The following is a 13,246-nucleotide window of genomic DNA, read 5'->3' as shown; positions in this document are numbered from 1 at the left end:
ACCTTGCTTAACCAACATTGGCCCACCCTACAATAGCATGGATTTTGAAGCCACCCATAATGGGGTAAAGACATCTAAAGCTGGTCATATTTGTTTGTTTCCAATCATTGTTGATTTTGAGGTGCATCTGCAGGCTGCGTCTAATTTTTTTTTTTTAACAATGATATAATAATACTAATTGTTCAAGATATTTTCCAGTACCAAACCAACTAGCGACTTCATTTTATGTTCATGTAAACAACTTTGAATGTGTTCTGATATATATATACTGGGCATGAAAACTGATTGGTACATGTGTTTGTTTAAAGAAGTCATTAATAACAATAACGTAATAGTATGGTCTCTTCCTCTTCTGTTTTATCACACACAGATTGGTGAAACCATTTGTTATGAAACACATATTATATAACAGGTAGTCAAACAGTTTCTGTTTGTTGTGTTGTTAGATCAAAATCACATCAGATGCAAGACAACGAACATATAAATGCACAAAGGCATAAACTTTCGTGCATTACAGCAACCGACACACAAGTGTTTCTGGGTGCTTAACTCTTTCCCCGCCAAACACGGAATTTTCCGGGTTTTATGGAAAAACGCTTCCCCGCCAAACACGGAATTTTCCGGGTATCCTTGTTTTAGGTGGTATACGGTAAGGAAGACCCGCACGCATGTTTTGAAAGAGTACGCAACTCTTTGATCAAAAAAACAGACTGCGATCGTCTCAAACGTGAAGTGGAACACCATACTAATACTAAAGCACTTGTTTGATAAAAATGCCTTTTTCTCAGCTTTTTGTCCGAAATGTTGTTTTTGACAAAACCTACCTCTGTTCAAGTGGCAATAAAAAAAGAACAAATGAAGATAAAATAAAATCGTTTTTTTTTTGCCTAAAAGCAGAGGCTCAGATCTTTATTTTGATATATAGCATCTTCATATATTCATGGAAGAAAATATTCTGCGGGCCATTAAAATTTAGCGAAAATCGTCAAAAACCCTGGTGGTGGCTGGCAACTTTTTTTAAAAACGCTTGCGGGGAAAGAGTTAATAAACTCAGGAATGTGCTGTAGTGGGTGGGGCAGCACGTCTGCCACAGCTGATGCTTGTGCCATGAGTTAGACTCCTCCAAATTCTCTCCAGCTTATGGGGGAACAAATAAGGATTTTTTTACAGCTGGCTCAGTTGCATCAGTAGTCCAGATTTTCATTTGCTCATCAAGCATTGGAAGTGCATGGTGCTGTTCTTAAACCTTTGGCTGCATGGCGGAGCGTCACTTTCTCAAACCCTTTTGTTTTCTGAATTTATATATCTCTTTCATTTACTGTATATATCATATACTGTATGTCATGAATATATCATATACCACATTTAACATTCAGCTCAAACAGCAAATGTTTCAGGCACTAGCACTAACCCCATGCCTATTTTGGCGTTATTTAAGGATATTGACACAAACTAGATTTAAACTAAAGAGTTTTTTTTAAAAGTTTTTTTAAATGTGTGACTCAAAATAAACAGTCCATCACTCATTACATTACATGCTTAGTAAACACATGCACATTTTATCTGAGATTAAGGCACTCGTGCACACAAACAAGTAACTCAATTTGTGTTAGTAGTGTTCGTCACAATTGCTTGCTTGTTTCTACTGAAGAATTCACCATTTGTGCGAGTTGACTTTTACAGGGATTTTTAGCCCCTTTCCACTGTCATTATTGGTGCACAAGTACGACAGAGGAACACTGTTCTCAGCAACTCTTACAGTTGAACACTGTTACATTTACAAGTTGTGGCCAGGTTTATTGTTAGTAGGCTATTCCTTGGTTTTAAAACAACTGTATGAGTTTTTTATGAACAGGTTAATTAAATATGATCATTAGGTGTGGGAAGCATTAGGGACATGGTGATACAATATTATATCGATATGGGTCTTCATACGTTAATAATGTGATGATTTTTGTTTAGAGCATTGTGATTCAAAACTGATTTTACGATCTTTTACTTGCATGGTTTTCATTGCTCTTCATTGGACCTTGTTGCTTTGCACAATATGTGCTGAATTCCTGCTTTATTCTATTGTAGAGGCATAGAAGTAACATAATGCAAGTATGTTGTAATTAAAAACTATGTGAGGGAATAGCCCTTCTGGGTTCCATTGTGTTTATTATTAAATGAAAACCCTTACATTAGCTATACAGAAGATCTATTCAAGTTTTTTCTCTTTCAGATGGTAATGTCACAAACGTCGCACAGCTTACCAAAAAACATGTCCTACAAAGAATTTTCTCTGCAGTTCATCCTTTTAATTCCTTTTACAAATTTTTGTCCATTTAATGTTTTCCTCATCTCTTTTTCTCTTCTGTCTCTCTCTCTGTAGCGTGGGCTGTCAGGTGCTCAGTGTTTGAATCCAGCCATGAATATAATTGGAGCAGAGGATGAAGACTTTGAGAATGATGAGCAACCTGTGAGTGACCACCTCTTCAGTAATATTCTCAATTTATTCATTTGATTAGCTAAAATATAAAAACACAGCTTTACTGTTTGTAAACCTTACTCTTTACCTGTTGTAAAGAAAAATAATACATTTACAGGTTGCATAAGGTATTAAGACTTTTTTTCAGAGAATGTACCAGCAAGCTTTTTTTTATAAATTTTATAAATGTTTTGTCCAATCCTATAGGCAAATTGATTGTTCTTGTTTTAAGCATAAATCTATCAAATTTGTGAGGTTAATACTTAAAATCTAAAAACATTATTTGCCACTGGCTTTTATTATCTTGCACAATTTTGCTTCTCAAATAATGGGGAACAGTTTACAATTATGTTACATAACTTAATGCATTAGGAATCCTGAACAAACAATGAACAATATGCTTTTTACAGCATTTGTTAATCTTGGTTAATGTTAGTAAAAAAAATTTTTTTTTATTGTTGGTTCATTTTAGTTCATAGTGCATAAAATAATGTTAACATATACAACTTTTGTTTAAAAAAAAATAATGTATTAATACATTTTGAAATTAACATTAACTAAGATGAATAAATGCTGTAAATGTATTGTTCATTGTTAGTTCATGTTAACTAATCCTAACAAATGCAATCTTATTGTAAAGTGTTACCTAATAATATTTAGATATTTGTATTTAAAAACAAGACAAGATACTGATTACTTTATTTAATTTTTTTCAGTGAAGGCAATTCTTTTCATTATATTTAATCAATTATATTTTTCTTAGAATGTGGATGATCACTTCAGTCATTTTAACAGTATTGAACTGTTGAAGTCCAGGCCCACCCACTTGCTGGCCTTCATTCACCATGTCATGCTACAGTTTGACTGCGCTCCTGTGGTAAGAACTTGCAGGATATGTGCCTGTTTATTTTTGCAAGTGTGCATACCTGCATTTACTTAAGTATGTGAGGCTCTGTGTGTTTCTTATATTTCCTCTTGTTCTGCTATGAATCCGTGTCTGTTTTGTGTGTGTTTAGGGGGTGTCATGTATGTATGTATGTGTATTTGTATTTAGATTAAGCCCTTTTCATATGATTAAAGCATGAGGATCTCTCCCTATATTTGGCATGCAGCCAATGTGATCTACCCCAGGTACCGTCTTCCAAAACCCGTCATTCATCTCTTTCCTGATATTTTTTGCAGTGCACACGACCGGAATTCATTGTAACCTTTGGTCCCAAACTCTTTTAAAGGAATAGTTCACCCAATAATAAAAATTCTGTCATAATTTACTCACCGTCGTGTTTTGGTTTGGTGTTTTACCTCCTGTGGCAGGAAATATATTTTGCAAGATGTCCAGGCTGCACTTTTACTTATAAGAAAATGTAAAGATTCATTGTTAAGTAGGGCTGGGCAAGAAAACAATATTGATTGGGGGTAAAAGTAAATGTATACCGATGATAAACTTTTGAGTAATTTTCTTTATTTAATTTATGTTATACATCTACTGTAGATGATCAGATTAGGTATGTGTCACCTAAAAAGACAAGCAGTTTGGCAAAGTTATACTCACAACTAGCTAATAAATCAAGTGCTAATGGCTACCTCACCCTGATTTTAAGTAAACTAGTAATGAGGCAAGGTAGCCGCAAGCTAGCTAGCTATTCGGCTAAAATTATATCATTGGGTGCATCTCATTCAGTCTCTAGTTCAGTCATCAGGGCACTGATCAGGGAGTCTCCCATTTTTAGGTCTCAATCGCAAAATCGTACAATCACAGTGCACTGAAACCGTCCCTTCCTAAAAAATCCCACAATGTACTGTAAAAACCAGGGAGCATTGTTGCTCATAATGATCCCTTACCGGAAACGTCGTGATGACTTATGAAATCGCAAGTCGTTTGATGATGGGCACAAGTGTGATAATGTGAAACAATCTTTTAAATATTTGAGTACTTAAAATACACTCCTATCGTTTTTCTTTATCTAGGCAATTTATCTGTTATAATAACACTGTATGTTTGAATATCTTCAACAAAAATTCATGACAGTGTTATTTATACAGTGATGGTACTGATTAATAACAGCCGCACTTCAATGCATGCTGCTCGTTAACGACACTCGTCATGAGTGTCATAATTCGTGTTCACGATATACTGATTCATGACATAGGGAGCTTTGGAGCTAATTGAGACACTTGTATACCGAACAAGACCACACTGACAGCTATCGAAGGAACACAACATCTCCGACTTCAACACCATTGCTGTTTATTTAGGTACCATTAAGTGAAATGCTTTTTCATCACCCAAAGCACTGTCAAGGCCGCTTCGCACAGGCAAGAAAGTGTTTATTTTTCTTCAGTGGAGACTTTCAGTGGAGTTAAACGTCTGCTGAAGACAATTCAATTGAAATTGATTTAATCCTAAACTGAGTATACTTGAACTTTAAATTAAAAGTTAGTTTACACTGTGGAAATTACTTCTTGTGTTCTAACAAATGTGGAATCCATTTCCTCACCCATGAATGGTAAGAAATGTATATTGCGATAAATATCGATGAACAATATGAAGAAAATATTGTAACAATGTTTTTGGCCATATTGCTCAGTTCTATTGTCAAGGTCCAGAAAGGACAAATTAAATGGCATAAAAGTAACCCAAAATATGTGCACACTCTGTTCAAAGTCATACAATAGCTTTAGGTGTGGATTTTCAGATTAAAACTTGGTAAATTGTCTTTTCCTCAGACAAAGCTATCAAATGGCTTTAAAAGGCTTGGAATATGGCTCACAAGTCATTTGGACAACTTAAATGGTATTTTGTTTGTCGTCTTTGGAGCTAGACAGTATCCTTGACAGTCTTGTGCAGCACAAAAGAAAAAGACACGTACGACATGAACTTGAGAAAATCATTACAGAGTTTTCAATTTTGGGGTGAACTATTTCTTTAATGTATCTTTGACTTAGACATTTAGGTTCCGTTTCACATCCAGCTGTTTGTTTTCACATCCAGCAGGTGCTATGTTGTGTGTTGCTATGTATGTTGTGTCCCTGTCATCCCTCCTGATGCTCTTTTTCTCACTGGTCAGCATGTGCAAGAGTCTCTGAAATGTTGAATTGTTCAGTTCCCTCTCCACCTTGTCAATCAAACCCACATCTAGACTTACTTAGCACGTATCACTATCCCAAAAGCCCTGTTAAGGTTCAATACCATCAACATGCTGGGTTTCTCTCTATTAATGGTGTCTCAGTCCATCAATTCTCTCCTGTCATTATGTTGCCTTTCTTTAATCTCCCTCCATCTCTCCCTTTTCCTTTGTCCTAGCTATGCTACCTTCATGCTGACCTCTTCAAGAACTTCAATGCTAAAGACACCAAGAAACACTTTGGGGAATTCTACAACACTTTCCTGGATAAAGGAGCGGTATGTGAATGAGAAGAGTTCTGGACACTCTCCTGTCAAGTTTGTTTATGACTTTACATGTCTGCCTCTTTGTTCTGTCACTCCTCTCAGTCCTTCCCTCTTTGTATTGTCGACTTTTTGTGTTAGAACTCTAAAGGCATGCTCTTGAAATATCTTTGAAGCTGTATTTTATTCATTGCATTGGTGATCTGCTGTCTATCACTCTGAACTTACAGATTGTTGTCTTTTGCCTCCTACTATTAATTACATTTACATTTAATCATTTAGCAGACACTTTTATCCAAAGTGACATAGCAAATGAGGAACATAGCAAGCAATTTGTCATACAAAAGTCAACAATATCTGCAGTGTCACACTGCCAGGTTCTCAGAATTGCTGGAGTAGTATAGAAGCTAGCACAAAAAAAAGATACAGACAAGGAATATATATAATTTTTTGGTTAAATAATATACATTTACAAATATAATATAGGTCAATTTCACAAGAATCGGAAACTGCATCACCTCAGGGTAAAGCTACTTCTGATATGGGTTTGCGGCTATTGGCTGCAGTTTAAATTTGCCTCTAATAATGCTGCTTGCCTTTTCTGCATGGTCTGTTTAACCCATAATATACACAGAAATTATAATCTTTTTCCAACTGATTTGGCTATTTAGGCCGCAGTCTCTTGTGCTCAAAATCATCGCTGCGACGGTTTCTTCGCCAGCTCACGTATCAGCAGGTATATATTTATTGAACCATTTCCCTACACTCATCACCATATCATGGGAAATACATTTTAAAAAGCTATAAATACTCCCAACCCCGCCATCGCAGTAAAATATCAACAGACAGCAACAAGGAACAGTGCAATATACAATGTATTTAATACTAATTACAACAACGTGTAGTACATAACGTGGCATAAGCACTACATTGAATATTACAGCGCAGGTTTACAGACTTTACGATTTTAACTTGTTGATGAGCAGCCATTAGAGCCATAACAGTTTAAGAGAGTAAGAATATTAGCTAAATTTATAAAAAATTCTTAAAAATGAAAAGAAATACAAATAAATAATAATTATCATGAAGAAACAAATGGGTGTTTTTCCTATAAGGATGGTAAAATTACAGTAAAAATCTTATTTTTACATTTGAGCTGTGTGCTATAAAAAGGCAAATGTGCCTGTATATTTGCGTTGGTTTGGATTCATGATGTGAAAAGCATTTGTGAGAGATGTCCGACTCTCACTTCCTCGTGGGAATGACCTCCTGATGAATGACTTTCATCAATTAATTTCTTTTAATTTTTTCATGTTGAGTCATTCTGTTTCTCTTTGTGCACATTTGTGCATTAAGTTGGCATTAAGGCTGTAGACCTGTGAAGTGAGCTGAAAACTAGAGGGAAAGTGAAAGTAGCTCTCTGGTTATTTGTGTGGCTGTGACCTCTGGTGGTAATTTACTGTATTACATAGTATACAATTTGAGAATTTTTGAAGAACCTTTATGCAGTTCTTTACCATTCAACATCATTTAACATTAGCAATTAGGGATGATCTGATCAGTATTTCTACTGCTCGAATCTCTGCCTGTTTGGCAGACATCTCGGCCTGGATGAAGGAACACCACCTGCAACTTAACCCAGCCAAGACTGAACTCCTGGCAACCTTGTTCTTGAACACAACATCACCATGCAGCTGGGTTTAACTACATTAATGCCTTCCAAAATGGTCAGAAATTTAGGGGTAATCACCGAAGACCAACTAAATTTCACAGACCACATCAAAAAGACAGCACGATCATGTAGATTTACACTCTACAATATCAAGAAGATTAGACCCTTATCACGTGTTTCATTAGTCACTTTCCATCACTTGTCATAACTAGACTGAACTACTGCAACGCTCTCATAGCAGACCTCCCTGCATGCGCAGTTAGACCCCTGCAAATGATCCAGAATGCACAAGCACGTCTGGTCTTTAATGAACCAAAGAGAGCGTATGTTACACTACTTCTTGTCTCTCTTCACTGGCTGCCAGTTGATGCAGGTATCAAATTCAAGGCTCTGATGCAGGCATACAGAACAGTCACTGGGTCTGCTCCAGCGTTCCTAAAACATTTCTACAGAGCTACGTTCCCACCAGAAGCCTGCGGTCGGCTAAGGAACAGCACCTTATTGTACCAAAGAGGCACCAATACACTTTCCCGGACTTTCTGTTGCATCATACCACGTTGGTGGAATGACCTTCCCAACTCCATCCATGAAACTGACTCACTTTCTGTCTTAAAGAAAATAGAAGAAATGGCTAAAAACGCATATATTCCATGAGCACTTAACCAGTCACTAAAAAATATTAGTTGTACTTTAATCTGTCTTGAATACTGCTATTGTGATGCTAGTGAATCTTTGTAATATGGCACTTTTCTTACCACTGTCTCCTTAAGATGATTTGATTATAATGTATTCCTCTTTTGTACATCGCTTTGAATAAAAGTGTCTGCCAAATAAATAAATGTAAATGTATATTTTTCTCTTCTCTTTTCCAGATTCTCAGAGTATCAGTGCCAAACAACATAGTCTTTGAACTGGGTAAGGCCTTCATTATCTCAACTTGTTCACTTTTAGTTCTTTTTTTCTTAACTTCATCTCTAATATAGACTATTGTATAAATCACATTACTACTCTTAATGTAATATTGTCTAAATCCAGCCCCTCTCTCTGTCTCTCTTGCTATGGTACTTTAGATCGCACGCGTCCAGACATGATCAGTGAAGAACAACAAAAACATTTCGTTTATGATGTTCAGTTCATGCAGGCTCCAGAGGTACGGCGACAGCTGGAGGACTTCAGGTGAGATTCACTGACCAGCAAGACGAGCAGAAAAAATCTATTTTTCAATTACTGAGTCTCATAAACTGTCCATACTTCACTCCAGTGGATTGATTCTTTAAGCTCTTATAGTTTGTTAGAAATGTATGATTCTAAATTGTTTTTATGCGTAATTGATAATAGTCTTTCAGTGAGCTCCTTTTTGCAAATATGGAGACATGCTGTCATCTCGCATTACAGTAGTTTTGTATCTTAGCAGCCAAAATACACTCATTGAGTACTTTATTAGGAACATTATGGTCCAAAGAAATGCCTAACATGGTCTTCTGCTGTTGTAGCCCATCCGCCTCAAGGTTTGACATGTTTTTCATTCTGAGATGCTATTCTGCTCACTACTAGTACAGAGGGGTTATCTGAGTTACCATAGCCTTTGTGTCAGCTCAAATCAGTCTAGCCATTCTCCTTTGACCTCTCTCATCAACAAGGCATTTCCGTCCACAGAACTGCCACTCACTGGATGTTTACTACTACAGGAAATCAGTAGTTTCAGAAATACGCAAACCAGCCCATCTGGCAATAACAATCATGCCACGGTCTAAATCACGGAGATCAACATTTTTCCCCATTCTGATGGTTGATGTGAACATTAACTGAAGCTCTTGATCCATATCTATATGATTTTATTCATAACATATGCTGCCACATGATTGGCTGATTATATAATCGCATTAATAAGTAGGTGTACAGGTTTTCCTGATAAATTGATCCGTGAGTGTATTTGATATAAAATTTCACAACAATATGAACCTGGAGCACTTTGTCTTCATAATGCATGCAATGTGAACCGCACTCTGCTGACTAAAAGTAAACCATACCCAGCCTCAAGATGCAGTATTTTGAGATTGGTTCACATTACAGGGGTTTGTGTTTGGTTGGAGTGTATGTAAGATGAAATTTCCATTAACTGCTCAAAAACTCCACCCAAACAAAGCATGTGTTGAACACCCTTGTACACCGATCAACCCACAACATTAAAACCACCAGCCTAATATCATGTAGGTTCCCCTCGTGCTGCCAAAACAGGTCTGACTCATCGAGGCATGGACTTCACAAGACCTCTGAGGGTGTTCTGTGGTATCTTGCATCAAGACGTTTGCAGCAAATCCTTTAAGTCTACATACGCAGAAAGCTGCGGTGCGCTGTGTGTTCTGACACCTTTCTATCATGGCCAGCATTACGTTTTTCAGCAATTTGTGCTATAGTAGCTCTTCTGTGGGATCGGACCTGATGAGCTAGCCTTCGCTATGCACTCACGCACCTCAATAAGCCTTGGGTGCCCATGACCCTTTTGTCGGTTCACCGGTTGTCCTTACTTGGTCCACTTTTGGTAGGTACTAACCACTGCATACCGGGAACACCCACAAGACCTGCCGTTTTGGAGATGCTATGACCCAGTTGTCTAGAAATCACAATTTTTGCCCTTGTCAAAGTTGCTCAGATCCTTACGCTTGCCAATTTTTCCTACTTCCAACACATGAAATTCAAGAACTGACTGTTCACTTGCTGCATAATATTTCCCACCCCTTGACAGGTGTCATTGTAATGAGAAAATAAATGTTATTCACTTCACCTGTCAGTGGTTTTATTGTTGTGGCTGATTAGTCTATAGTCCCATTCCTTGTCCTGTTTTGCTAAAATTTTAATGTGCAGAATCTGTGTTCTTAAGAAACTAAATTGCTGTTGGACAAGTGACTTAAGCTTTCTGGCAAGTCCTGGAAATGCTTAATTTCAAGCCTTGTTGTTTACAAGTGCTCATTTATATCCCCAACTATATACCCTGGTATACTACTTCTATATCTATCAAAGAGTAAAGGTGCTCAAGTAACATATTTTATCTGTCCTTCTTTCCCTCGCTAGGCAAAAAAGGATGATGGGAATGACTCCTAACGATTGTGAGCTACATGATGTGGAATCGCATCGGCCCACTGATCGCATCCCCGTGGAGATGAAGGAGAAGGCTGTAGCTGAAACCATGCTGGAAAAGATGTTTGAGGCCAAGTAAGCACTGTCATTCTATGTTGCCCTCAAATCTACCGATTATTTCATTTAGCAACATAATTGCACCTGAATTCTGACAACTGTTGAATTTTTTAGCAAAATGCCTCAATAGAAATGAGCAAGATGAAACTGGCCTTTAATGGAATTTTTGGCTGAAAGGTTTTGATGGCCAAAATTTTGGTGCACTCTTACCAAGTTGCCAGAGAGGAGTGAACGCATAAAGCAGAATTGCCTACAGTTTCCTCACCCTCAATGTCGTTTGGAACAACATTAGGCTGTAGGTTTGGTGGGTTTATCTCTATTATGGTCATTTTACAAGGTGTCCATTTTCTCTGTGAGAAGTGATTCTAGTGTCATAGTTCAAAGAGAACCAGCAGGGACTCCTTCGTGTCTAAAACACCGGGGCTGAACTTTGCCTTTGATGCCCCCCAAAGTGCCTAACCTGAGATTTCTGACCCTCTGCTGTGTGATTTTGTGTTTCCCTGCTGTCAAACACCATCCACGCTGTGGGGAAATGGATAGTTTGCCACAAACACCGCTCTCTCACTCTCTCTTGCTTTCTCTTATTCTCTCTACATTCACTTAGACAAAACACAGCTATTGTCAAATATGCATTCACCTCAGACCGGAACTCTGGAGCCTCTGTCAATATCTACTCACTGGTTGCTGAATGAAAGCCATTGAACGTGTCATATTGCAAAGGTTCTTGCTGCTGTGCTGTTTGACCCCTTGCAGTGAATTCTATAATAGTCCTATCAGAATTCACTCCACTCACTGTTGTGCTTCATATGCAGTTAGATTAACTCTGAGGAGTTGCTGGCGTATCCATTGAAGTTTATTGTCGTCTCGAAAAAGGTTTTTTTCTTAGGATTAGGCCTTTTTTCCACTTGAACTGAATGCAGCTCAGTTACATTTTGAATACATAGGGCAAGCAGTTAAAGGGATAGTTCACCCAAAAATGACTTTAGAAACTTGTTTGTCTTCCTTAAAACACTAAGACCCCATTTACCCCTGGTATTAAGATTTGTCTCGGGTGATCTGATCACATGTGGTCAGGTGAGAAGCATCGTTGTTTCATAAATGCGTCTTCTGTGACCACTTGTTATTGGATTTGGAGGGGAGGGGCTCAGTTTCATGACTGCATACATCAATCGCTATGTCAGTGTGTTACTGCTTGACATTAAAGCGCAACCAAGTCAGAAAAGACAAAGAAAGTGTCAAGTAAACAGCGCACCAAATGTTGCCACGAGCACTGGGGAAAACAGCACCCAAGAACAGAAGAGATAAATGTCAGTCTTTTATTAACACAAAGAACGCTCAGTGCCAGCTCAATCAAGCTCAAAATATATAAAATAATAAAGCCAGGAGGTCGAGGAGAGTGTGTTAATCAGTAGGTGTTGTAGTGGAATTCCCAAAAAAACTGCTGAAGATTGGCGAGAAGTGAAGCAACGCATAATGCTGCGTTCACACCGGACGCGAATAGCGCGTCAGGCGCGAGTGATTTCAATGTTAAGTCAATGCAAAGACGCGTTACGCGCGGCGAATGAGGCGTAGAGCGCGGCGCGGTAGACGCGAATACACCTCATTCGCGCGTCAAGTTCGTGCGAATGGCGCGAATTGAGCGTCTGGCGCGTTACGCGCGAATGGTGCATTCACGCGTTTGACGCGAATTCGCGTCTGCCGCCCGAGTTGAAAAATCTGAACTTTGGCGTCAATTCGCGCCGCGTTAACCAATCAGGAGCCTAGCTGCCTGCTGTCACTCAGAAGGTTAAGTGACGTAAACTCCCGCTCGGAATCTTTCATTCCAAAATCACTGACAGCTAACTTATGGAGGAAAAATTAATTCTTGCTGTAAGCAGTCACCCAGAATTGTACGATTCCACTTCATATTTTTACAGAGACAGGAACAAAAAGGACCTCGCTTGGAAGAGGGTCAGTGAGGAGATTGGGCAACCTGGTAAGTTGTAAATACAAATTAATCTTTAATATTTGTCCACTTCTTTACGATAGAAATGCTACAGTCGCTGTAATTTCTTGAACAAGAACATGTGGACATCAAAACATGCAAACTCAGAGCGAGGGTTTACAGTTTAAGCGTCACGCGCGTAAATTTCGCTTCAAACTTTTGTTTTTTACGCGCGTCAATTTCGCTCTTGACGCGCGAATGGATTCAAAGAAGTCAAGCGTATAACTAGACGCGGTAGGCGCGAATTTGACGCGCTATTCGCGTCCGGTGTGAACGCAGCATAAGACTCAAGCTCCTTGTCACGCAGGCAGGTAATCCAAGGTATCCTCATCGGGAGCATCCAACAGGGCAATCTGTGGGGTAAGCACCACCTCAAGAACAACACAACCAAATCCATACTAAACGGGAGACAAATGTGAGTGGTACAGCAAACAATAAACCTGGACCGGGAGCGATCAGCGTTCCAATGGAAATGCCGATTACGCTCACCGACTGTGAAACACAACGGAGAGTAACCGAACAATAGAATGAACCGGC

At 38.5% G+C, this 13,246-nt stretch overlaps 1 protein-coding gene across 4 annotated transcripts in view; it reads left to right on the top strand.

Moving 5' to 3' along the window:
• The window catches only part of LOC127658452 (rho guanine nucleotide exchange factor 1-like), a 74,255-nt gene that overhangs the window by 29,499 nt on the left and 31,510 nt on the right, over positions 1-13,246 (top strand). For all 4 annotated transcript variants that reach the window (XM_052147766.1, XM_052147767.1, XM_052147764.1 and 1 more), the window contains exons 2-7: positions 2,375-2,461; positions 3,234-3,347; positions 5,775-5,873; positions 8,403-8,445; positions 8,601-8,706; positions 10,603-10,743. In XM_052147766.1, the coding sequence (XP_052003726.1) occupies positions 2,411-2,461; positions 3,234-3,347; positions 5,775-5,873; positions 8,403-8,445; positions 8,601-8,706; positions 10,603-10,743 (554 nt within the window). In that variant the 5' untranslated portion in view covers positions 2,375-2,410. The remainder of the gene's footprint in view (positions 1-2,374; positions 2,462-3,233; positions 3,348-5,774; positions 5,874-8,402; positions 8,446-8,600; positions 8,707-10,602; positions 10,744-13,246) is intronic.

This window comes from Xyrauchen texanus, chromosome 17 (genome assembly GCF_025860055.1).
Source record: "Xyrauchen texanus isolate HMW12.3.18 chromosome 17, RBS_HiC_50CHRs, whole genome shotgun sequence".
Lineage (NCBI taxonomy): Eukaryota > Metazoa > Chordata > Actinopteri > Cypriniformes > Catostomidae > Xyrauchen > Xyrauchen texanus.
Note: the sequence above shows the minus strand (reverse complement) of the source record. Positions and strands in the feature narration are given on the sequence as shown.